We start from the raw sequence: 27,475 nt of genomic DNA on the forward strand, positions 1-27,475 counted from the left end.
CAAGTTTGGTTTATTTGAACGTTTCAGTAAATAAGTCTACAAAGGTATGAAACTGAAGCACAAAGCGCAATCTTACAAGAAGCGCAACACCCAGAGTTAGTGCAAAATGTACAATTAACGGCTGCTGGATACCCCCAAGGTTCGACTTGTTTTTTTTTTTTAAACAGTGTACATTGTTAAATAATGTAAGGAAAACATTTATAATTCAGAAAGTTCTTTTTAATGTGGAAAAAGATACTCAAAATGTACTATTAACACAAAAATAATTTAGACAGTTCAGTAGCATTAGTTCGTTGCTCTAGGCTTCAGTTGCTTCATCCACAGGAGGGGGAAAAATCAACAGTAAACAAAACCAATTCTTGTTATTCGACTTGTTTTTTTTTTAAACAGTGTACATTGTTAAATAATGTAAGGAAAACATTTATAATTCAGAAAGTTCTTTTTAATGTGGAAAAAGATACTCAAAATGTACTATTAACACAAAAATAATTTAGACAGTTCAGTAGCATTAGTTCGTTGCTCTAGGCTTCAGTTGCTTCATCCACAGGAGGGGGAAAAATCAACAGTAAACAAAACCAATTCTTGTTTTTGTGGATGAATGAAAAGACCTCTAAATTACTAAACCAAAGTAACAAAACAGTAACGTGGTGCATTTAGATACTCAAAATGTACTATTAACACAAAAATAATTTAGACAGTTCAGTAGCATTAGTTCGTTGCTCTAGGCTTCAGTTGCTTCATCCACAGGAGGGGGAAAAATCAACAGTAAACAAAACCAATTCTTGTTTTTGTGGATGAATGAAAAGACCTCTAAATTACTAAACCAAAGTAACAAAACAGTAACGTGGTGCATTTGGCTCCCTCATTCTTCTGGTGGAAAGTACTGTTTCGCTCACCAGAGGCAGGACTTTTGAAAGTTCAAGCCCAGCCTGGGCAACCTAGCAAGACCCTATCTTTAAAAAATAAATAAATAAATCAAATCAAATCAAACAAACAAACAAACAAAAAACGGCTGAGGGGCAACACCAGATAATTAACACACAGCGGCTTGGAAATAGACAATCTGATGAAAGGATTTTAGCTTGTTCTTCAGGTTGGGTAATTGCTCAGTTTTGTTAATGTGCAGCATTGGGAGTTGCTGAGCGTGGGTCCCCCTTGCCCTCTCCCACTTTCTGACCAGAGCTTCATGGTACATCCCTGACCCTTTAAACAGGAGGATGTTTCTTCACATAGGCTTCTAAGGGCCAAGTCAGGGACCGAGTCCCACCTGACCAGCGCTGTGGCTTATCCTGACGTGAGCAGTTGAGTCTGTGGCAGAGCTTAGTTGAGGGTTAAGGAGGACGCTTCCCTATTACTCTCCATGTGGGAACTTGCCTCCATGCGTCTATCTGGCCTCTCGCTGCTTCCCTTAATCAACCCTCACAGGGTGTAGGAATGATGCCTATCTGATGGACTTGGGATGGAGGACTGGCCCTTCTAAGTCCTCTCTCCTTGGCCCCTGTCTGTCTACAGCGAGTAATGCCTGTGATCTGCTTCCTGTCACACTGCAAGCTCAGCCACTACAGGAGGGGGTCGGTGGCCCCCAGGGATGTCGGGGATCTAAACTACTCTCTGTAGCATAATTTTATCACTGATAGAGATAGCACTTTCATTCTATTTGTCCAACTCCTGTGCTTATTTTTCATTTGGCTCCCAACTGTGTTGGGCAACAAAGATCATTATTTTGGGGTCCTTCCAATACAAAACTCCCGCCAAGCATGTAAACAACTGTAGTGTGAGCTACAGTGACAGGGGAGGTAGAGTGGTCCGCAGTGGCCACGCAGTTGCTGCAGTAACAAACAAGATGCAAAACTCTCAAATACTTTTCAACGCAGTGAAAATGTGTCTCTCCCTCATGCTACGGTCCAGGCCGAGCCGGTTGTCCTCTTCTTCCTGTGGCTCTGCTATCTAGAATACGTGGCTCCCAGGGTCTCTGCAGTGGGGAATGAGAGAGATGGAGGAGCCAGCCTACCTCTCAGGTGCATTGCTCTGGAAGCGATAGCCCACACTCCTGCTAAGTCAGTTGTGACAAGTTAAGCGGCTCCAGACAACTGCAAAGGAGGCCGGGGAATGTAGAGCAGGACTGTGTGGAGACTGGAGGAGCACCAGTGTTTTCTACCATGAGTGGATTAGGAGCGGTTGCAGGGGGCTGGGGGTAGAGCTCAGTGGCAAAGCACTTGCCTAGCATACTCGAGGCCTTGGGTTTGGTCCCCAGCAAGGCACTAAAAAAAAGTAAAACCAGGGAAGGTTCAAGGGAGCAGAGTAGGGCACAAAGGAAGTTGGGTAGAACCAAAAGCATAGTTGGCCTATTGCATAGTTTTGCCAAAGCCAAACATGTTGGCTGAAAATTATTTGAATACTCTTCACAATCCAATGCCACCACACTGTCTAGAAATTAACTTAATATGCTAGTCGGGCCTTACCCCAAAGGCTCTTTGTTATGTTCCACATTCACTGTCTTTTGCTTGTGAGAATCTTGGGTTCACACTATTTGGGTTACTTTGAGATTTTCAGCAACTCTTTAAATCACCTCAAATACAGCACCCCCTGTGGGATTTCTCTGAGTAGAAGTCATCGATGTAACCGTATTTCTTGAGCATTCTCTTTGAATTAATCAGCTGGTTTTGTTAGTTTTTTTTCTAGAAAGAGAATGCAAGAGCTTTCTAGGCCTAAAAGACAATGGGGAACTCCAGATAGGTAAGGCAATGTTATACTGTCTTGTTTTCTATTACTGTGTTTGTTACATCAAGTGGATGAGTATTTGTCTTACCTACCCTATAGTCTACCTAGTAACCCTGCATCTCAGGTGGATCTACAGGGGACAGTGAGCCAATATGGTCACCTCTGCTGATGTAGAACTTGGGGGCTGAACTTGGGCAGTGGTTCCCGACTCTGCCTGCACATTAGGATCGCCTGGGATTTAATACAGACCGAGGCCTGGATCTCATCCCCAAACCCTGAGCTAATTGGTCTGCAGTTCCACAGATGATTCTAATAAGCAGAAAGGTTGGGGCCCACTGCCACAGGGTATGGGTCTGAAGCCCCTGCATCCACCACACAGGGCCACCTTTGCTGCCTGCACCACCCAGTCCAAGTTGTCTGTACCATTCTGCATTCTCACTGACCGTGAATGAGAACTCCTGCCACTCCACACCTTGTTGACGTTTGGTGTCGTCAGTGTTCAGGATTTCTTTCATTCCAGTGGATGTGTAGCTTGTATCCCATTGTTTTAATTTGCAGTTCCCTAATAGCATGATGTGGAACATATTGGTATGTTTTCTTTGGTGAGGCATATATCCAGATCTTTTGCCCATTTTTAATTTGGTTGCTTGTTTTCTTTATTGTTGACTTTTTGTTTGTTTGATACAGGGTTTGGCTATGTAGCTCAGGTTGGCTTTGAGCTCACTATGTAGCCCGGGCTGGCCTTCAACTCATGGAGATCTTCCTGCCTCAGCCTCCCAAGTACTGAGGGTACAGGTCTGCTCCACCATATCTGGCTCTTATTGCTGAGATTTAAGCATTCTTTGTATAGGTTGGACATCAGCCCTTTATCAGACATGTATTTGCAAATACTTTCGCCCAGTCTCAGGCTTGTATTTTTATTCTCTTAGCAGTATCTTTCACAAAGGAAAGTTTAATTTTAATTAAATCAAAACTATTGGCTTTTTTCTTTTATAGATTGTGCTTTTGGTAATTAATCTGCAAACTCATTGTCAAATCCAAGGCCCGGATTTTCTATTAATTTTTTCTACAAAATTCCTATAAGTTTTATAGTTTTGCATTTAAGTCTATAGTGCATTTCAAGTTAGGTTTTGTGAAAGGTGTATCTAGGTTCCTTTTTTTCTTCTTTCCATTCTCTCTCTTTCTCTCCTTTCTTTCCTCCCCTTTCTCCTCTCTCTCTCTCTCTCTCTCTCTCTCTCTCTTTATGTAAATATCCAGTTGTTGCAACACCATTTGTTGAAACACTACCCTTTCTTGACTGGACTTATTTAAGTCCTTTCACTATATTTCTGTGACTATTCCTAGGATATATATTCTATTTCATTAATCTATTCTTTAACCAGTACCACATTGTTTTGATTATTGTAGCTTTTTATAATAGTGGTGTTAGTTTTGTGATTTTGTTCTTCTATATGTTAGCTGTTGAGGATATTTTGTCACTCCACATGAACTTTAGAATTAGTTTGTCAGTATCCATGAAGTAACTTGATTTTTGGGGGAGGACTGTGTTGAATCTATAAACCAAATTGGAAGGAACCAATGTCTTAATAATGACTATCCATAAACATGGTATAGCTCTCTATTTATTTAGAACTCTTTGATTCTTTTTATCAGAGTTTTATAATTTTCCTCACACACACTTTGTTAGATTTATACATATATTTAATTTTGTCAGTATGAGTGTAAAAGTTATGGGTTTTTGTTTTGTTGGTTTGTTTTGTTTTGTTTTTTGGTACTGGGGATTGAACTCAGGACCTTACACTTGTGAGGCAGGCAGCTGCACCACTGAGCAAAATCCCCGGCCCAAGTAACTGTTTTTAATTTCAAATTCCAATGACTTAATGTTGGTGTATAAGAAATCAATAGATTTTTATATTAACATTATAGCCAGAAACTGGTATAATCTAAAAACTAAATTGTTTAAAAGTTGTTTTTAAACATGAAAAGTAGAGCATGCACTAAATTCTCTCCTCTTCATGCATAGGAACATACACATGGACTTTATGAGAGATATTGATAAGACAAATGCAATAAACATTTCTGTAACTGTCAAGGTTTGGAATAGTTTTCCCTACTCCTGTTTGGAACCAATAGAAAAGTTGAAGGAACAAATTAAGAGGTTGTACTTAGAAAAGTTAAGTAACTTATCCAAGCTGACCCAGCTTGTAGATACCAAGACTGGGATTTGCATCCATACCCACTGCCCATACAGCCCATTTCTTTCCATTCTATCACTGACTCTTTGAAAAAGTCACTTATACATGCTTGTATGCCCTGGTTCCTAGTTCTTTTTTAATGATTCCTAATTCTTGGCCCTCTTAGTCTTTTTTTTTTTTGTACCAGGAATCAAACTCAGGACTTTGCCCTAGTCAGGCAGGCACAGCACCACTGAGCTAAATCCCCAGCTCCCTCTTAGTCTCTTTTCATCTGAGCTTTTCTGTTTACCCCTACCCAAGAGCTTTATTCCTGGCAGTACCGCTGATATCAACTGGCTGCTCCTATTGTCTTTTGTTTTTTCAATTTTCTTCCTTTTCTGAGTCTAAATGATCGCTGATGATTTTTGACACATCCTGCATGCCTTGTTTCAAGACCATCCTCTCCTTGACTTCTGTTCCATGGTGCACTTGCCTTTGCTCAGTGCTCCTTTCACGGGGAATGTAGTTCTCCTCTCCCTGTGTGGCTCTCCCCTTCCTGGTCCTTGTCCCGAGGCCTGCACCTCTGCATTAGCCTCAGACTCTTCCTGTGGTTTGTGGTCATTCTCTCCTCTCCAGTGCTATCAAATGAATCCCTGCTTTTCACCACTCATTCATTAACCTATTATTGAGTATTTTTAGTGTTTGGTACTGAACTATGCAAGGGACAATCTCCAAAAATTAAGCATGAGGCAGTCAGTCTTGGTCCAAAGTGTGAAGGCCTCAGCTACAGTGAGGAGATTGTACTTTTTTTTTTCAGTACTAGGGATTGAACCCAGTACTGAGATACATCCTCGGCTTTTTTTTTTAAGTAAAACATTTATTGGTACATTTTAGATATACATAATAATCACATTCATCATAGGGAATTTGTACCTGTACATGATATATCTTGATTCTTCTTTTTTCATCCCCCCTTCAACTCCTCTTCCCCTCATTTACAAACAACAAAAGCTTTGTTTCCATATTTTCTTTCCTTTCTGTCCCCTATTCCCCTCCCCTTCTCTCCTTTCCTTTCCTGGCCTTCTTTTACCCTCTTTATTGATTGTAGCAGTGTTAGGTAACGTGAGTCCCAGCATGATTTTCATCGGCACCCACAGGTTCCTGGCTTAAGTCTGGATGATCTCCATCTCTCCTTATCTCCCATATTCCTTGTTATGGGCTGTGTTTCTGGAAGCCTTTTGCCTTTTGCTTTCATCCCTGAAGTCTTTCCAGGTTAATCCTGTACTGGCTTCTCCTTTTTGCTTTACCCCACCACAGCAATTGTTTCTGTTTCTCAGGACTGTTGAGACCAGATGAACCGGTCTGTAAAGCACTTAGCACAGTGTAGGGCACACAGGAAACCATCCACAGATGGCTGATCTCCACACTGCTCTGTTACTATCTTACTCCCTGACTGGTACTGGGTTTCACTCAATGTAAGTCACACCATTAATTCCACAATGGTAGACATAGAAAGGTCTTATCTTAACGTACTGTAAAAGATTCATTTCTTTCTTTTTTTTTTTTTTTTTTTTTTTTTTGGTGTTTTGAAACAGGGTCTCACTATGTAGCTGAGACTGCTCTGGAACTCACTGTGTAGCCCAGGCTGGTCCCAAATTTGCAGAGGTCCTCCTATCTCAGCCTCCCAAGTGCTGGGATTACAGGTGTGAGCCACCATGCCCGGCTTTCTTTCTTTTTTTGGTACTGGGGACCTTGAGCTTGCCAGGCAGGTGCTGTGCCATTGAGCTAAATCCCCGACCCTCATTTCTGATTACTTTTTAAGTGGGTAAAATAGTCTTATTTTATTTCTGTTTTAACTTCTATGCTTTCTAATGCCTGGAAATGGTCCAATTCTTTTGACATAGTTATTGAAGTAAAATCTATATAGAAATTGTTGAGAGCAATTTTCAAGATGTTCATTAGCAGCAAATTTTTGATCATTTTATTTTTATGCTTTTTAACAGAAGACTGTTTTGGGGAAATCAAGATCCTATTTGCCCTGTTTCTGAGAGTGCTTTGACAGCTCAGCTAACAAAGAGACTTAGCAACCTTGCTCAGCCCAAGAAAGTCTCCCACCACTACGTACCTAATAGGTCAGTGTTAGCAGCCAAGGCTGGCTTTACTCAGGAGGTAAATTCCCCTCTTGTTAAGATTTAGGATATTCCCAAATGTTTGTGCTGTATATAACACTGTTAATGAATACACCTATTTATGCATTAAACTTTGATGAATTTTAAATCCATGGGTTTGATTACTATGAACTGTGATTTTTAAAATTCCATTTTACCTCCTTTGCTTATTGTTCACAGTAACTGGTCTTAGCACCAGAATAAAAGGCAGAGATAATAAGGACAATATTATTATTTATCCTAAATACAATTTTAGTTAACAAACCTCCAAGATGATTCAATAATCTACACATAATGATTAAGTCAAATTTACTTCTACACCTAAGAATTTATAGCAAACAATTTTAAATTATTTATGTAGATGATAAAATATTTGGTTTTAAAAGCAGCAAAGTTTCTCCTGTTGATCTTTTGGTCTACTTAAAAATTGCAGTTTATTACAGAAACTTAGGTTTAGCATAAGATATAGAAGTGAACTGAAAACCTGATTAGCTGTATTTATTGCTAAAACAATTCATTTCTTCTTGTGTGAAAAATAGCCCCACAATAAGCATGTAAAACATCCTCCTTGCCCTTTCAGGCCTGGGGATAGGTGTTGGAAAATACTATGATAATTTTGAATTTATGCTGTTTTGCTCATTTTTTTTTCTCTTCTACAACATGCAGAGACCAATATTACTATAGCTGTGGAAGAGAGTCTGTAATTTGGAAAATTCCTCATCCTGCATTGTTTACTCAGCCCTCCAAGAGGATCCAGAGGCTGGCACAGCCCAACAGATTCAAAAGACAGTGCCTGCGAAATGGGTAGCGTATCTTGAGAATCTCTGTAAGCCCTAATCTAATTTGGTTCCATGTCCCAATATCATTGGTCTAACTTTCATGACCTATAGTCTACTTGTGTCTCAAAGTATCTGGTAAGAAAGTTAAGTACTTGTAGCAATTGTAAGTAATCAGAAGGTCCTCATCAATCACATTTGATTCAAATTTTGGTAAAGCTGAAATTCACATTAAACTTTATGGGTGAGAGGATTTTCTTAGCATGTGTGAGGCCGTAGGTTCAATCTTTCAGCCCTGCAAAAGCAAAACAAACATGGGTTGGGATTTAGCTCAGTGGTGCTGTCACCTGCCTCTAAAGTGCAAGGTCCTGAGTTTGATCCCTGGTACCACTCCCTGCTCAAAACAAACAAACAAAAAACAAACAAACAAAAAAAACCCTAAAAGGAAATCTGAAAATGTACACTACAGATTTTGACAATTTTTTCCTCCTTTGGTACTGGGGTTTGAACTCAGGATGTTGTGCTTGCCAGGTAGGCACAGTGCCACTGAGCTGCATCCCTGGCCCTCCTGCTGTTTTCTTATGTCTCTGACTTTGCAGATGGTTTTCCTTTTGCCTTTAAAGCTGAATTTCTCCTTGTCTTTAAAAGATAGCTTAGCTTTAGATATGCCTTTCCCTTGAGAGCTAAGATGGTGATTGTGTTGGGGAAGAAAGTTAAAGCCAGGTTCAGTTGCATTAGTGGAATATATAAAATATCACTTGTACACAGGCCCACAAGTACTGCTGTACTGTGACAGTGCTACTCAGTGCCGCTTTAAACGCAATAGTTTTACAGTATGGAAGTTACACTTGAAGAGTTGATAATAAACTCACACCTGCTTAGAAGGAGATGAGATATTGAGGCTTATGGAAACTGTTATATGAAAAACAGTTAAGGGAAATGGCATGTTTGGCTTGGAGTAGGCACTGAGGAAGGAGTGACAGTTATGTCCAAATGTTCAGCTTGACATCTGAAAGAGGAAGAAGAGGTGGAAGCAAAGTTACTTTAGGTCGATCCTGAAACTAGAAGTAAAACAAGGAGTTTTTAGGGCAGCAGATGTCAGCAAAGTGTAGAGAAATCTTTGAGACCAGCTCCCCAACAATGGAAGTGATTATCTGGATAAATGAAAGATGAGGCAGGCAGCAGCACCACTGAACTAAATCCCCAGCCCTGAAAAATGAGAAATGGACAACAATCTCCATTCTTTTCGGTACGCAGTGAATTTTGTTTGTTTTAGTGTAGGGCATTAAACCCAGGTCCTTACACATGTCGAGCACATGCTCTGCCACTGATCTACACCCAGCCTCTTTGCAGCCTTTTTCACTGGATTACAATCTTGATTATGAACAGAAACTACTATGTAATACTTTAATTTAGAAAGCCTCTCATGTGCTATGCAAGTATAAAGCACAGTTCATCCTTAGCTAAATAGTTGGACTTCTAGGCTTTTAAATTATGCGATATTTGCTTCTCATGGTTTTCCTGTCTTTTCTCTTTTGTTGGGGGATAATCTTTTAACCCTCCTCTTTTTTGATCTTCTGATATTGGAAACAGATAACCAAGCTTGTTAGAATCATGTGAAGGGAAGAAAACAAGACTGTAAAGCTAGGTGTGGTGGTGCATGTCCATAATCCCAGCACTAGGGAGGATGAGGCAGGAGAATTGATATGAGTTTGAGTCCAGCCTGGGCTACATAGCAAGACCTTGTCTCAAAAAAAAAAAAAAAAAAAAAAAAAAAAAAAAAAAACTTAGTGAAAATAAGTAGGACTCTCCAATAAATGGGCTATGATGTGGGCTTTGCCTCTGTAACCCTGGAAGGGGCTCCATACACCAGCACACTTGAGCAGGTCAAAGAGAATCAGCTGACAAGGATATTATCTTATAAAGCCACAGAAATTCACTATTATCAAAATTAGGAAATTCAACACCGGTAAATAGTTCTGTATCTACCGGATGGTCCATACTCCAGTTTTGTTGTTTGTTGTGCATATTTACTCTTCACACAAAATACCACGGGTTTCCATAGTGTAGTGGTTATCATGTTCGCCTCACAAAATATTAACTCCATGATTTGATTCTCCTAGTTTTCTAAGAGCTACTTACACATTTTTCTCAAGTTAGCAATAACACTTTCCTGCTGAGGAAGCCGAGTTGCTGTCACAGGTCCCTGAGTTCCTCATCACCAGAGACCTGGATGGAGGAGCTGGAGAATTTCTGCCTCCATTGCTGTCACCCTGAGTCGCTTTTGATAGTGACTGTCAGAGCTCACAGACAGAGAACAGGGTGGTGTTGTCTTAACTCACTTTGCCCCTGTCCACGGTGCTGTCTGCTTGCCAGTGTGTGCAACTCCTACTCAGACCAGTCAACATATTTGGATGTTTTAAATCACTGGCTTTTAAGAGCATTTTGACTCTTAACATTAATTTCAGACCTAGCAGATACTTGGAGCACTGTGCACAGACTTGAGGATAGTTCATCTGAGATCATCCAGGTGAGCAGCATAAAGGAAAAAGAAAGAAGTAAAATGAACAGAGCCTCAGATACCTGTTGGATCCCACCAAGACAATCAACATACCCATAGTGGGGATCCCATTGGAAAGGACAGAGATAAAAGGGCAGAATGAAAATTTAAAGAAATAATGCCCTAAACATGCCAAGTTTTATGAAAAATATTGCACATTCAAGAAATTCTACAAATTCCAAAGCAGAAAGACAAGTCTACCACAACTTGACACATATAAGAAAACTGTCGACAGCCACCGCAGTAAGATTAATATGTGATTTCTCATCAGAAACCATGGTGGTCAAGCATATTTAAAACTTTTGACATAGTTATTTGTGAGATAAAATATTTAAAACACTGAAAGAAAAAGACTATCTGCTGAGGATGCTCTATCTAGAAAAACTACCCTTCAAAAATGGAGACAAAATTAAGACATCCTCAAATAAAAATTTGAGACATGCAGGAAGACTTACTATATAAGAAATGCTAACAGGAATCCCTCAAGTTAAAATGAAAAACCACTAGACAATAACTTGAATTCATACAAAAATATGAGTACCAATAGAATGTACTATATAGGTAAGTATAAAAGATGATATAAATGTATTTTTTGTTTATTACTCCTACTTTCCAGCTTGATTTAAAGTACATTTGCAGGGCTGGGGGTTTGGCTCAGTGGTTCTGCTGCCTGCCTTGCAAGTGCAAGGGCCTGAGTTCGATCCCCAGTATTGGAAAGAAAAAATACAATTGCACAAAGCAAAAGTAATAAATCTATTTTCATGAGCATACAATGTTTTAGAAAAGCAGAAAGGAGGGTAAGGGATGATTATATAAGAACATAGTTATATAGAAGTTAATTTGGTATTAATCTGAACCAGATTGCTGCAAATTAAGAGGTATATGGAAACAACTAAGAAAATGACTTTTAAAATATAGTAAGAAGAAGCAAGGAAATCAAAATGGTACATTAGAAAACATACTACACAATAGAAGGGAAGAATAGAGGAATAAAGAAACAGAAAAATGTAGCACACCTATAAAACAAGTAGCAAAGTGGCAAGTATAAATCTCACCTTGTCAATAATTACATTAAAAGTAAATGAACCAAACATTAATCAAAAGGCAAGGACTGATAGAGTGAATAACAAAGTATGCAACTATATGCTGTCTATAAGAGACATATGTTAGAGTCAAAGAAACACACATGTTGAAATTGAAGGAATAGGCTGGGTGTGGTGGCACATGTCTGTAATCCCAGAACTCAGGATGCTGAGGCAGGAGGATCACCACAAATTCCAGGACAGCCTGAGCTAAATAATAAATTCAAGGCCCTATCTGAAAAAAATAAATCAATGGTATGGAAAGAAATATACAGAATCAACCAAAAAAGAGCTGGAGTGGCTATATAGATCTCAGGTGATATACATTTCAGATGAATGTTATTAGAGACAGAGAAGCACAATTTATTGTGTCAATGAAAGTGTATGTACAATGGAATATTGCTTGGCTATTAAATATAAAGAAATCCTGACATGTACTACTACGTGAATGAATCTTGAGGACACTATGCTAAGTGAAATAAGCCAGTCAAGAAAGGTAAGTAATGTGTGATTCCACTCAGGTGATGTACTAAATTTAGTCAAATTCATAGAGACTACAGAGTGTGGCACTGGGTGTGATGCACACCTGTAATTCCACCAATTAGGAGGTGAAGTAGGCAGGTTGTCATGAATTCGAAGTGAATTTGGTCTACATAGTGAGTTCAAGTTCAGCCTGAACTACATAGCAAGATCCTGACTCAAAAACACTGTAAAATAAAAAAAAGAAAGAGGAAAGAAGGAGAGTGGGATGCCAGGGACAGGCTAGAGGGGGAATTAGCTGTATTATTGGTTAAGAGTTATACAAGAGGGAAAGGTTTCTGGAACTTAGATGCACAAGAATGTGAGCGTACCCAGCACCACTGCACTATGACTTAATAAAAATGGTGAAAATGGTAAATTCTATTTTATGTGTAGTTTTACCACAACTAAAATAATAGAAGGACAAAGTATTTAAAAATAAATTTAACAAAAGAACTGCAAGACATGTACACTGAAAATTGCAAACATTGTTGAAAGATATCAAAGAAGCCTTACATAATGAAAAATCATTGTGATTAGACCCTTAATTTTGTTAAACTGGCAGTTTTCCCCAAATTGATATTCAAATACAGTGCAATTTCTTTTAAAATTCTAGGTGCTTTTTTGCTACACATTGATAAGATAATTCTAAATTTGGTTTAGCAATACAAGGAATCTAGAGTAGCAAAAAAAACAACATCTTAGTTACTTCTCTCATTGTTCGGACGAAATACCGAACACCTAAGGTGAAAGGAGGAAAGGTTTATTTTAGCTCACCGTTTGCAGAGGTTTCAGTCCACAGTCAGCTGGTTCCAAGGGAGGGCGGCATGGCAGAGGAGAAACAGTCCGTGGCAGGGCAGACAGAAAGCAGTGAGCCTGCCTTCTTTCTGTCCCTTCATATTGTTTCCAGGCCACAAGCCTATTCATTGGTGCCACCTGCACCCAGGATGAGGCTTCTCTCTTCAGTAAATCCATTCAGCCCCACCCAGAACTATGCTAATCCAATTGGGGGACTAACCCAGACACCACACACCCTTAATCCATATGCACACACTCCAGATCCAGCCACCTCCGGAAAGCCCCACCTATAAGTGCATGAGGCTTTGGGTGTACATCTAGATACAAACCGTAACAAAGCATGAAAAACAACAAAGTTGGAAGACATAGTCTGCGATTTCAAAACTAACTAAAAAGGTGTAGTAATCAACACAGTGCATTACTGGCATCAAGGTAGACATTTAGGTAAATGGAGTAGAATAATAGTCTAGAAATAAGACTACATTTATGGTTAGTTGAATTGTGAAGGATGCCAAGAGAGATTCAACAATTGGTGATGTATACCTGGATATCCTCAAGTGAAGGGCTGAGATTGGATCCTGTGTCACAGCATGTACAGAAGTTCCAATGCGCTACAGACCTAAAGAGCTGTAAAAATCTTTAAAAGAAAAAAAAAAGGCATAGATCTCTGTTATCTTGAAATAGGCAATGATTCCTTAGTTATGACATCAAAAGACAGCCCACAAAATGGCAGAAAATATTTGCTGATAATATGTCTGATAAGTTACCAGAATCCAGATATATATATAAATAATTTTAAAAACCACAATATAAAGCAAATAACCCACTTTTTAAAATGAATGGGGCTTCCAAAGAAGATACAGTGCCTGCCTGACTTCAGATAATTCAACCTACATTTTTTTTTAACCTTATGATGGTGCTAATATAATATGCGTGTAGTAGAAATCATACTTAGAAATTTGGCCTCTTTATGACTAAGACCACTCTTTCTCGATGCCGGGCAGCAGTAATGACCCACACCTCCCAGTCAACCATGGGATCCCAAGGGTAAATAACTAATACTTTAGGTTAGGTTATTAAATGCACTTTCAACTTAATGTTATTTTCACCTTGCAATAGGTTTACTGAGATATAATCCCATTATGAATTGATGATTTTATTCAAATGGGTAAGAAGCAGATGAAAGATGCTAAACACCATTCATCCTTCTGGAAATGCAATTTAAAATTACAGCAAGAAATAACTTCTCTAAGAGTGGAGATAAAAATAATAAAAAGTAAACAGAAAATAGTATGTGTTGGAGGAAATGTGTAGAAACTGAAACCCTTCTATATTTCTGGTAGCATGTAAAATGATATAGATGATGTGGAAAAAAAGTTTGGCAGTTTCTCAAAATGTTAACATGCAGTATGGGCACATACCAAGATAAATTAAAACATATTTACACAAAAATTAAAGTATTCACAACAGGGCCAGGGATTTAGCTCAGTGGTGCTGTTCTCTGCCTCATAAGCACAAGATCTTGACTTTGATCCCTGATACAAAAATAAATAAATAAATCACAGCAGCCACATGTGTAATAGCCCAAAAGTGGCAACAGCTTAAATGTTCATCAATGGGTGGATGGATAAACAAAATGTAGTGAATCATAAAATGAAATGTTATTCAGTATGAATTGGTGAATCCGGACATAAAGGGATACATATTTGTATAATTCTATTTATTTAAAATTTCTTGATAGAGACTGAGAGTAGATTAGTGGTTCTTAGAGGATGGGGAAGGCCTACTAATAGTTATGGGGCTTCTTTGTTAGGGAACAAAAACATTTCGTGTTGGTGGTTGCACATCTTTGTGAATATTCTAGAAACCATTTAATTGTCCAGTTTGAAGGGTAAATTTTATGGTATGTTAATTATATGTCAATAATAATGATGATGATGATAAAAGCTTCCAACAGTCTACCCCTACAGGGTAATAATGTTATTTGAGAAAAACCATTTCCACATTGTTTGTAGAACTGTGGGTTGGTTGGTAGTTTTGGGTCAGGAAAATAAATATTTGGGTGCCTCTGACAATTGGCTAAGTGGCCGGGAGCTCTGACCGGCATCGTCTCAAACTGTGCTGCAGCAGAAACAGCCATCCCTGAAACATCCTCAGTGGTGGCTGGTATTCTTATCTTGAAGATTTAGTCTCAGGTACTGACAGGAAGTGATGTGTGTTTTTCAAACTGCAGGTCACAGCCCATCCATAATAGATCATGATATTAATTCCGGAAATCAAATTAAAAATTTTGAAAATCAGAATATATCATCCAGGATAAGCCTTGTTTCATCATAATTTTGTTCCGTGTACACAAGCACACATTTATGTTTCCCATACCATGGTATAAAATGTGCTTTGTAACTGTGCATTATGATGAAGAGATTGTGAGAAAGACCAATCTGGTCAAAAGAGTACTAGGATTATGGGAAGAATTCTTAAAATTGAAAGGGTATATATATAATGGATACAAGGTTGACTGTAACAAGGAAAAAAATCCAGTTATTATTCTTTTCTCCAACAGCTATAATATTTCATGCTTTCATTTGCATGTAGATCCTCCAGCGATCACTTAGCAAGAGGTTCTCTTCGAGTCTCTGATCCTTCTCCCCGGGTTTTGCGGCTCTCAGTGGCCAAAGGCATAGATCCAAACTATGTTCCTCCAAGAAGCGTAAGTGTTTCTGTGTGAAAGATGTAGTTTGTGACCCACTTTGTGACACGATCCTCTCTTGTTTCTAGGTGAGGATTTTCCTTTTATTTCCAGGTATTTTCCGCTATCATCAAATAAACTTTTCTGACTCTCACCCCTATGCCTAAGGTGTTGGTTAGGAAAGGACAGAGAAGCAGAGGCATTAGTGACATAGAATAAACTTGACTCATAAGCAGTTGTGGGAGTTGGTGGAGATGTTGTTGGCAGGTCCTCACAGCAGGTTGTCACTGTGGCTGGGACTTGGATCTGAAGCGAAGAGAGATGCAGGAATAGGTGGACAGCTCCTTGGAAGGCACCTGGGCCTGGGGCATCCAACCTCCTCAGGGGTAGAAGGACTGATTCTAATGGTAAGGGAGGTTCAGTAGTATTTAAGGGTTTTAAATCCCTTCATTGGGTTCTAATCACATAATGCAATCCCAATCCTTCCCAGTCACTGATCAAACTTTATTTATTTATAGTCAGTAAGTTTATTGGTACATCTTAGGTATACATTATGATGGCATTCATCATTGGGAATTTGTAACTATACATGATATATCTTGGTTCTTATTTTTTCCTATTCCCTTTTCCTCCTTTCAACCTCTCCCTGTTTACAAAAGCTTTTGTTTCCTTTTTTTCCTTCTTTTCTCATTTTTGGTCAAACTTTAATATAAGGGACTATGCAAGTTTAGGGATTCAGTTTGCACTGGGACTCATCCACTCACAGAATTAGTTTTTGCTTTTCATAATTTTTAGCCCCATGACAATAGAAGATAAGGGTTTCTAAGAAGGAACTCACAAAAGCTCCTTGGTCCCTTATCTGGGCCTTAAAATGGGGTTGGGGGATTAGAAGGCCTGAGCTGATCATTTCCTTTCTCATTGTTTCAGTGCACTTAGAATCAGAGAGCTAGCCACACTACCCTTCTTTATTTCACTGACATGTTTTCTGGCAGCAACTACTGATCCCAAAAGCCTCAATTTCTGTTTTGCCACTGTATGCCAAGAGCCACTAATAGGCTCATTAATGCTTTTACGTCTAATCATCTCAGAAAACAAACTCTAGGCCATGTAGAACTAATATAGAGACCCCATCCTTATGGTTCTGTTCTAGTTGTCTATTATTTCGTATCACACCACCCCCAAACTTAGTGGCAATAAAAGAACTCCACTTTTTTATTATGGGTTTTATGAGTCAGGAATTCTGACAGGGAAGCAGATACAGCCTGTCTGTGCCCTGTGCTCACAGTCTCAGCTGGAAAACCTGTCATTCCTTGGGTGTCTGAAATGGTAGGGGCTGGAACCATACCTGTCTTAGTCAGCCTAAGCCATGATAAGCTAATGCCGCAGCCTGGGTGCCTTAAATGAAAGATACTTATTTCTCACAGTTCTGCAAGCTGAGAAGTCCAATATTAGGAGGCAGAAGATTCTGTTCTGGGAGAAGGCTCACTCACTTCCTAGCATGCAAGGTGGTTGTCATCTGCTCTGCACTCACCTGATTCCCTTACTTCATTGATGAAGCAGGGGAGGGAAGGAGAATGGGGGGGGTCGGTGAGAGAAAGAAGCAGGGAATCGACCTGGTTTCTCTCCTTTCCTTATAAGGACACTAATCCCATTATAGGGATGGCTGCTGTCATGACCTCATCTAGCCCTAATTACCTCCTGAAGGCCATAGCTCAGAATACCAAAACACTGGGGCTTAGGGCTTCAACACAGAAGGTTTTGTTTTGTTTTTTGTAGTTTTTGTTTTGTTTCCTCTTTTGAGACAGGGTCCTGCTATGTAGCCCAGGCTGGCCTTGAACTCCTGGTTATCCTTCTGCCTCAGGCTCCCAAGTGCTGGCATTACAGGCATGCGCCACCACACCTGGCAACATAGGAATTCTGGAGAGACACAAACGGTCAGCCCAAGGGACACCTGTGTGTGGTGCCTGGGCCAGGCAACTGGGGCTGGTGGCCATTGGCAGGGTGCGCAGGAGCACCTCGGCGTGGCCTCTCTGTGGAGCATGAACCTCTGGACCTAAGTACCCTGAAGTGGGGAATCCCAGGGTGAGCGCTCCAAGAGCGGTGGGTGGGGCTGCCTGGGTTTTCTTTGGCTTGGCCTTGGGGGTTACACATCACTGCAATCACAGCTGTGTTTGGCCAGATTACCTCTCCATGAGAGAGGCCTCAAACAATTTATAGGCACTTACAAAATGCTGCTCCGCCCAGTGATCGGAGTCTTTTGGTACCCTTGAGCGTGGCTACTAATGCAAATTTAAATTTAAATGAAAAGTTTAAATTTCAAATGAAAAGTTTTTCTTAGGCTTTTAGATTTAGGCTGCAAACTTTATTCTTCTATTTATAATTCTAGTAGTTGTTAATATGTATTTTAAGAGTCCTGAATAATGTTTGGTCATTTCCAAGCCTAACTAATAAAATACCTTCAAACAATTTAGTATTTCTGATAAATGTATTTGATTTATTTTTAAGTACTTTACTTCAACCTTGTACAATAGCAAAAAAAGGTCTCCTGAAATATGTCATTATCTTAGAATTTAATATACTAAATTCATAAATGTGGTAAAATGGAATTTTTTTTAATGCTCAGTACATAAAGACTTATGATTTCAACATAATGTCTTAATTCTAACCCAGTTTCTCAGTTGTTTAAAATTGCAGGTGCAAATTTGTTGTTCTAATAGACCAAATCTTCTTAAACATGCAAATATTTTTCTTTTAGTATTCAGTTTTTAATCTTAATGATTTCAAACTTGCTGAAGAGTTGTAGAAATTAACATTTTGTTCTCTTTCTTTACTCTTCTTCCTCCTCCTCTGTGTGTGTGCTGTGTGTGAAATTTTTTTCCTGAATGATTTTTTTTTCCCTTGTTACCAGGGATCCAACTCGGGACCTTGAGCTTGCAAGGCAGGTGGCAGAACCACTGAGCTAATCCCTGGCCCCTCCTGAATCATTTTTGAGAGTAAGCTATAGACAGATCCTCTTTTCCCTAAATACTTCAGTGCTAGCTTTCTAAGAAAAAGGATATTATCTTATAAAGCCACAGAAATCACTATTATCAAAATTAGGAAATTCAACACTGGTAAATAGTTCTGTATCTACCGGATGGTCCATACTCCAATTTCATTGTTTGTTGTGCATATTTACTCTTTACACAAAATATCACGGGTTTCCGTAGTGTAGTGGTTGTCACGTTCGCCTCACAAAATATTAACTCCATGATTTGATTCTCCTAGTTTTCTAAGAGCTAGTTACACATTTTTCTCAAGTTAGCAATAACACTTTCCTGCTAAGGAAGCCGAGTTGTTATTGTTATTGTTATTGTTACTCTCAACCACAAATTATCTTTTTCATTCTTACTAGCTATATATGAGTGGTTCTGATGTTCAGACTTGTCAATGTTTGGCATTGTCAGTCTTTAAAACTTTTAGCCATTTTAGTGAGATGCTGGTACCTTATTGTGATTTGTATTTGTGTTTGTTTGTTTGTTTGTTTGTTTGGCACAGGCTTTCACGATGTAGTTCAAACTTACCTTGAAGTCACTACGTTACCCATGCTGTCCTCAAACACACCATGATCCTCCTGCCTCAGCCTCTCAAGTGCTGGGATCACAGGTGTGCACCACCACAGCTAGCTTTAATTTATATTCCCAGATACGTGGCAACATTGGACATTTGCATCTTCTGTCATTTAGCTGTAGTTGGGGTTTTCTTTCTTTTTTCTTAGCTTCAGGTTTTCTACATTATAATCATTTTGTGTTTAAATAAGGAGTTTTTCTGTCTTATTAAAGCTTATGCTTATTTAAAAATGGATTGCAAGACTTTGCTTTTATTAATTATTTTAAAAATTTATTTATTCTGAGTTCATGTCCTTCTTGAGGGTTATGGATTTGCAAATGTATTCTCCCTGTCAATGGCTAAGCTATTAAGTTTGCTAATATTATCTTTTTAGAAAAAGGTGTTGTAAGTTTGATGAAGTTTAACTTGTCAATCTGTTTTATAGTTAATGCTTTTGGTGTCCTGAGAAGTTTCTTTTTGTTTTGTTTTTCCTCTACACAGATTAAATGAACCTAAAATTCTACATACAAAGTAACCTGAACCTGCTGCCTCAAAACATGATCCTTTCTTACTCATATCGATAGGTTGGTCACAAAGGAACTTACTCCAAAATAAATAGAAAAATGACCAATACAACATTAGATGAACGGCCTAATCACTGGAACTGTAATAGTTGTTTGACAAGATAATTAGCAAGTAGGGCTGAGTCCCAGTGAAAGGGTGCTGAGGAACTGACAGGAAACACCAGAGGCCGTGCTGTGCACTGTCACCGTGACGCTATCATGTTTCTGAGTGATAATGTTCCCATCAGCTGATTCTAGACACACCACAGGAATGCCACTGGGGTCAGAGGTCAGTTCAGCTGCTTGCTGTGCCAAAACAGATCACCCCCCAGCATGCTCCTCTGATACAGTCCCACGGCAATCCAGATTCAGTCCTTTTGAATCTGTACACGGGACTCCAGCATGGATGGATTTTTCACTGTGTCCTCCAAGTGCTGCCCTAAAGTCGCTTCCGTCCTGCCGGCAGCGTCCACCCTAACCCAGAGCGGGCAGCCAGTTCCACCCTGCACAGCAGGTCTCCGTCATGTGACAAGCCTGAGAAGCTTTTGTTAACTCTCAGCTTGTGAAGGTCTTCTACATTTTCTTCCAGAGTCTATAATGTTTACTTTTATGTTTATATGTGAGATCTGCATTTCGTTTTTTTGTTTGTTCCCCACATGGGTATTTAGTTTTTCTGGCTCAATTTGATAACTTTATTTTCCCTATTGAATTACTTTGTCTTTTTCTGAATTCCCAACTCTGTACTAATTATTTGCGTGTCTATTTCTTTTTCTTTTTTGGCTCACTGAGACAAGGTCTCGTTATATAGCCCAGGCTGATTGTGAATTCCCTATGTAACTCAGGCTGGCTTCAAAGCCACAACCCTCCTGCCTCTGCCTTCGAAATGCTAGTGTCGTGGGGTTTGTCACCACACCTGGCTTTCCTGGTCTGTTCTTACATCGATACTGCGCAGTCTTGTCTATTGTGATTTTAGACCGTGTCTTACAATAAGACAGCGTAAGTCTTCTAATTTTGTTTTGCTTTGCCAGGTTTTGTTTTGGCTGTTTCAGGCCTTTTGCATTGTCACATACATTTAAGAAGCAGCTATGATTTGTCATTCTTTGTTGTATCTTATGTAATAAATTGAGAAATGTTTATTTAATGAATTTGGTTGAATGAATGGTTGTTTTATTTCCTTTTGGATTGAAAGCCTTAACTGAGGGGAGCGGTTGTCATATACGTCTTCAGTTTGCTCATAGCCTGAAAGGTGACAAAGCTTTAATCCGTAGGAAATACTTCGTGCTGCGTGACGTACATACACGAAGGACCCGCGGTTCGAACCCCAGTTCTGCCACTTCCTAACACCATTAACGCCCTGCATGACTGAACCCTCCAAGGCCTTGGTACTATCCTTAGTGAGGTAGAAATAAAAATAATTCTCGAAGCCACCTGTGATCCCACCACTCAGGAGGCCGAGGAAGAAGGATTGCTGCAAGTCCAAGGCCAGCCTGGGCTACATTCAGAGTCCCTGTCTCAGGAAAAAAAGAAAAAGAAAAAGATAGATGAGGTGTGGAATAAATTAATATATTGAAACCTTGCCAGTGTTATATCATCATTCTCATAATTTAAATCGTAAAATTTAGAAAAAATTGGAAAATATTTTATGTATTATTTTTCCACTCACAGTTAAAGTCCTATTTTATCTCCAGTAATTGATTTTATTCCCCCTCAAATCCTTAGGCAAGTAATTACTTAAATATATGTAATTTAAGTAGAAGACCATACAATTTGAGCCATGTTTCACAATTAATAAGATAGTGAGAGGGAGCCGGGCGTGGTAGTGCATGCCTGCAATCCCAGCACTCAGGAGGCTGAGGCAGGAGGATCCCTGTGAGTTTGAGATCAGCCTGGGCTACGCAGTGAGCCCAGGTCAGTCTCAACTACATAGTGAAACCCTGTCTCAAAAAACAAACAAACAAACAAAAAAAATGTGAGAGGGAGAGCCAATGATATGGCTGAGTGGACAGCTTTTATCTGGTACATGTGAGGCCTTAAGTTTGAGCCCCAGCATCATGAAAAAAGAAAAGAAAAGAAAAAAGAAAAAGACGATGACTTAAGGGTGCAGTAGAGGTACAAGGGATGACCCAAAGATGCAACAAATGTTTACATTTGACAGAAATCATCATAGCAAACAAACATTACTATTAACCTCCCTCAGAACACTCCCGCTTGCTTTGAACACACTAACCCAACCATTCTTGCCACTTTATGAAGCAGTTCTGGACGTCCTCTTTGGAGTCTTTCACGAGACATGATCAAGAAATACAGTGAATGTGACCGCCAGGTGCCATCCAATGGAGAGGCAGCTCGTAAAGACGTCACAGTGGGTCCTCACCCACCTTATTCACCAGATCCAGCATCCTGAAACTTCTGGCTCTTGCCCAAAGTCAAAATGACTGCGATAGGTAAACACTTCAAATCAATGCAAAGCTTTGCGGTGATCATCACAGTGTAACCGAGGACACTCACGAAAGAGGACTTCTAGAACTGCTTCACAAAGTGGCAAGAGGATGAGAGACGGAGTACTGTGGAGGGGTTCATAAGAATGTGAATTTTCTACACTTGATCTTAGCCAAAAGGCCGAGAAGCGATTGTAATGAATTTTCTAACATTCACTGTATTTTGGGGTCATGCCTTGTGAATGGGTCTGCTTTCTTTTCATTGGCTTTGATTCCTTGTTCTTCTCCATTTGCATTAGAAGAGAGTCACATAAATTCCTTTTAGCACAGTGATCTGTGGTAGTGTGAGTCCCAGTTTCCAAAGAGCAAAAAATAACTAAGAATAAGGAAGAGAGGGCCCTTAGAGTCCTCGGTTGACAAGGCTGAGCCTTCCTCCTGCCTGAGTTCATCAGTCCACAAATTAACATTGCCACTTATTTCTGAGTTTATTTTTGCTATTTCCTCCACATCTGTAGTTTAACAGGTTGTGTTCTTGCAAATTTTGCTTAGAATCTATTTAGTTTTATTTGAGAAAGATGGAAGTTGATCCTTTCAGCGGAGATCAGGAGTTACTATACGATTCTGATACTTTCTCCTGGATGGCTGACAGGTATGTCCAGAGGTCAGAGGATATACATTGTAATCTTGAAGTAGATAGTGCTTATTATTGGAGTCTTACAGGTGCTGTTTTATTTTTCTCCCCTAGGTTGAGACAAAAATTTCCATTACCACCCTGAGTGCTGTTGCAACTCCAAGAATTATAGACCTCGCCCACCCAAGGATCAAATTAGAGGGTCTGTGCTATGAAAGACAAAGAAGTGAAATGCCCATACGTCCAGTAAGCCACCACCCCTGCCATCCTTCAGCTCTTTCCCATTGTTCCTGAGTTGCTGTTTTTCCTGTACATGGCAGAGCCCACACTCACTGAAAAAGAGAATCTTGGAAGAGTGCTCTGCGGTGGGAAGGAAGAGCTAGTTAGAGAGAGAGAGAGAGAGAGAGAGAGAGAGGAAAGAGAGAGGAGAGAGGAGAGGGAGAGGAAGTGGAAGGGAGGGGAGGGGAGGAGAGGAGAGAGAAGAATTGAGGGCAGAGATCAAGGCTTTGGAGTCAGTAAGAGCTGGGTTCAAATCCCCACCCCACCACTACCAGATCTGCAGTGTTGACAACTCTTCATGAGCTGTAGTCAGCAAGTGCTTGAAGGGGTCCCACGTGCCAGTGCAGTGCCCAGGGAATAGAGCGGAGCTCCGTTCTGATGAGGGGAGACCAGCAAAAATGAGCAGAGAGACAGGATACTATCACGTAGTGACAGATGCTATGAAGAAAATAAAATAGGAGAGAGCTCAGTAATCAGCGAGTGCCTGAGCTGACTTAAACAATGAAAAAATAAGTGAAGATCTAGGAGAAGATTCCAGCGAAGGGAAGAGTAAGTGCCAAGGTCTTCAGGTGGGATGAGCTTGCAGTTGGAGTAGAGGGAGCAAGACAAGCAAAAGGATTGTGGGGACAACAGTCCCCAATTAGATGACCATTGTGACCGCGATGAGAGGTGGGCATGGCACTGAGCTTCCCCTACCTCATCAAAACTCCCTGCTGTGAATCCTGCAGACTTGATGCCCTATCTCAGCAGGATTCTCAGTGAACACTACTGATCATATTCCCAAAGGAGATGGGAGCAATCTCCTCCTCTGTCTAGGGCACTGAAGATTTAATGTGACATTCTATTAGGAAAGGAAGCCATTCTGGGAACCCAAATCCTTGGGAAAGTAGGGAAATGAGTTTATTCTCGGTTTTTTGGGTATGCAGAATGGAAATTATAGACAGCTTTCCTTTATTGCTAGGAGTGTTTCAGGTTTTATAAAGCTGTTAGAAAAGAGGACTACCACTGCAGGAAATGATATTCTATACAGAGCCAAGGGGTGCTTTCAGGGCTAGAGTGGCATTAACTGTTCATCCTAATTCTTTTGCATGAACACTTACCAGAGAATGATAATTAAGTGTCACCTTTCTTATTTCACCAATAAAGCCACACAACAGAAAGTCTGGCAGATGTGGTTTTAACATAGGACTCAGTGGGGGTTGGTCAGTCAACATATATTTATTTGGCACCAGTTATATGTCAGAGCCCATTCCAGCTATTGGCAAATAAGTACCTCAAGCAGTTTATATTCTAGTGGTGGAGACGCAGACAATGAATAAAGAAACAGTTGGGTGAATTCAGGTGTGGGTAGATGAGAGAGCGCTATAGGACAGGGAACTTCTAAAGGCTTATCTATTTGGGGCCAGAAGACCTCCTTGCAGACTGGGTGTTTTGAGAATAGAGTCTTGAATTAGGAAGAGGCAGCCAAGCCACAATTTTCAAGCAGAACTGAGGCGGGAGAGGCTAAACCAAAGGGACTTGTGTGGCCAAGATAGGGAGGGAAAGATGAAAGGGTGAGAGGAGTGGGACGCGGCCAGATACTATAGGAGCTTGGAGGCACAGGAAGCAGTCCGTCCTGTGCATTACTGTTAGCAAAATGGACAGCCGTGGGGCGCTTTTAAAAGTTGGGAGGAAGGGCCAGGGATTTAGCTCCGTGGTGCCACCACCTGCCTCGCAAGTGCAAGGTCCTGAGTTCGATCCCCAGTGCCAAAAACCCCCCAAAACTTGGGTGGGCATTCTCTGCGTGGGCTTTAGAAATGGTTTGCCTCAGCGAGGTGTAGTGGAGTATGCTTATAATGCCAGCACTCCGGGAGGCTGAGGCCTCGGGATCATGAGTTCAAGCTCAACCCTGGCAACTCAGCAGTGCAGTGGGACCCTGTCTGAAAAGAAAAAAGAGCAGGGCTGTCATACTCAGTGCAAGTGCCCTGGGATCAGCCCTCAGTAACACACACACATGCACGCACGTGCACACACACACACACACACACACACACGCATGCACAGTTTACCTAATGGAGTTGTTTTGGTGGTTACGTGGCAGATCGCTCAGAACATAGTTTGTGTCATGGAACATGGTCACTAAATGTTTGTTCTCTAAACACTGGCCAGGTGGTACAGACAAGAATGGAAGCAGGGAGACTAGTTAGGAGTCTGTTGCAGGAGTCTGGGAGAGAATAGCTACTCAAATGGATTTCAGCTGGTGACAGTTGGAATATATAACTGTATCTCTTTACTTCCACTATAGATAACTCCTGGTGCCTTGCTCGCCACACCTAGCCCCCGAATAGCAGCTCTGGCGAAGTCCAAGCCTCTTCATCAGGACTGCCTACCTGCCCGTGCTGCCCGATGGCCAGTGTCTTATGCTGCTACCCATTCTACAGCATCTCCCAGGGTTCAGGAACTAGCTAACCCAAGTTCGAGGTGTGTCAGTTCAAGGCTAAGGTGGAGCAGGAGGGGCTGGGGCTCTGGGGAGAGGGCAGAAGCTGATCTCATAAGGCCAGTGAAGAGGACAAATACAAAAATTGCAATAACAGCTCATCCACTTATTAAATTTATTATTACAAATAGATGGTCTTATCATAACTATAAGGGTTACCACATAAGGACTAGTGGACTAATTGTTGAAACCAGGAGACAGCTCTAAAGGCATGGATAGGAAATTATTTATCTAAAACAATGTTGTTGAGTTAAAGGAATTGCAAAACAGAGCATATAATAGGGTGTGCTGTTTGTATCAAAAAATAACAATGTGCCATATATTGGTTTCACATGCCTACACACAAGAAGCTAGGAGCAATGTCTTCAGAGACCTAAAGAACTGGGGTGGAGGAAGGTCTGTTTTTTTATTAAATGGGCTTTGATATTTTTCAGTGTTTTTACATCATGTTCATGTATGCACTCTTTCAAATAAATAGGACAATACAATTAACAAAGATGAAATTGGCTCTCATTCCTCTTCACTCTTTCGAGGACCTCTTAACTCACCTCGATCCTCCATTCTGACCTTCAAGGGTAACCCTTTTTTTTTTTTAAAGGGTAACTCTTGACTTCTCTCACCCTCTTTTGAAGAGTCTTTCTGAAAACCTAGAAGAAGCAGAAAAAGTGAAAGTCTTGAGCTCAGGGGGGAAAGAATTATGCTAATTCTTATATAATGTTTTGAAAACATGGATTTTTTTTTATCCCTTAAAAGCATAAAATTCATCATCAAATGAAATGAAGCTTATTTTCTGTTCCTCAAAAAAGGGAGGGGAAGAATACACTGGAGCACTTTATTGAGGTTTTAATCTTAGTGGCAAGGTTACTGTTTGGTGGTTGGATGCCAAGAGTAATAAACTTCAAAGTTAGATGGGGAGGTAGGTGTGGCTCAGTGGTAGGACACTTACCTAGCATGTTTTCGGCCTTAGGTTCAATCCCTAGCACCAGGAGAGAAAAAGAAAGAAAGAAAGAGGGAAAGAAAGGAGGGAGGGAGAGAAGGAAGGAAGGAAGAAAAGAAAAAGAAAGAAAGGAGGGAGGGAAGAAAGGAAGGAAGAGAAAGAAAGGAAAGAAAGAAGAAAAAGATTATTTTTTTCTAGTCCCTTAGAGGGCTGTCTTGCATGTTTTGACATTGCCAAGTTATTGAGAAACTTCCAGAATTTACTTTCTGTGCAAAGAGCAAAAGCTTTGGAATCCGACAGATATGCAAATCTGGATTTGATTGTCAATGATTCTCATAATGTCTCTGTACTCTCATTCAGTTGCTTGGGAAGTGGAAGTCATGAACATCAAAATGGGACCATAGCCTAGGATTTAACACTTGAAACGTGATTTCCCTTTTCGTGTGCTCTTATCCCAGGTTGATTCTTTTCCTGCTATTCCAGGGGTCCTATGCATATTGTATACTATGATCCTGATGTCTTTAAAGTCAAGCCGGCTGCTTTGAAAGCACAATGTTCAGCACGGGTCCAGAAGTTGGCAGAACCTCTTGTACGTTAAATGGAGAAAATCATGCCTCTCAGACACAGTTATGTATCTGAACATGTATTGGATAACTTAGTTCCCTACCCCGGTACTGTCTGTTTATCTCCTCCAACTGCCCTGCAAGTATGAGACCTCTACAGAATACCACTGTAAGCTTCAAATAGCTCCTGCTGCTGTACCTGCAGCCAAACTGCAGGTTTGGGGATTCAGCATGCAATAAAAGAGACACTGAGAGCCAGCCTTGCTGTCCTTCCTCGTGTGCTGCATCATGGCTGCCAACCCAGAAGCTGTGTGCTCTTCCATCCCTGGGCTTTGCTTTTCCTTTCCTGAGGGGTTCCGTGTCCCCGTGGGTGATCCTGCCTCAGGCTCTTCTCGGGGAAGTCCTGGGAATTGAGACCATAAATGCTTTTCAGAATCTGTGGCTGACAGAAAGGAATGAGTTACCGCAAATGACCACATCTCCACCAGTCTCCCTCTCACTTCTGTCTGGAGT

The 27,475-nt window shown here is 40.4% G+C and overlaps 1 protein-coding gene across 3 annotated transcripts in view; it reads left to right on the forward strand.

The window, feature by feature from the left end:
• Thegl (theg spermatid protein like) overlaps positions 1-27,214 on the forward strand; it is a 42,845-nt gene extending 15,631 nt beyond the window's left edge. Inside the window, exons 3-9 of one of the 3 annotated variants that reach the window (XM_010640371.3) lie at positions 2,671-2,736; positions 6,899-7,027; positions 7,730-7,867; positions 15,394-15,508; positions 22,822-22,953; positions 25,271-25,446; positions 26,883-27,214. In XM_010640371.3, coding sequence (XP_010638673.1) covers positions 2,671-2,736; positions 6,899-7,027; positions 7,730-7,867; positions 15,394-15,508; positions 22,822-22,953; positions 25,271-25,446; positions 26,883-26,997 — 871 coding nt within the window. In that variant the 3' untranslated portion in view covers positions 26,998-27,214. Of the gene's footprint in view, positions 1-2,670; positions 2,737-6,898; positions 7,028-7,729; positions 7,868-15,393; positions 15,509-22,821; positions 22,954-25,270; positions 25,848-26,857 lie in introns of those variants that run through there. The other 2 variants (XM_010640378.3, XM_010640362.3) reach the window with 2 other exon arrangements.
• The last annotated feature ends 261 nt before the right edge of the window (positions 27,215-27,475 follow it).

The sequence above is a fragment of the Fukomys damarensis genome, unplaced genomic scaffold (genome assembly GCF_012274545.1).
Source record: "Fukomys damarensis isolate Sample0158 unplaced genomic scaffold, DMR_v1.0_HiC HiC_scaffold_35, whole genome shotgun sequence".
Lineage (NCBI taxonomy): Eukaryota > Metazoa > Chordata > Mammalia > Rodentia > Bathyergidae > Fukomys > Fukomys damarensis.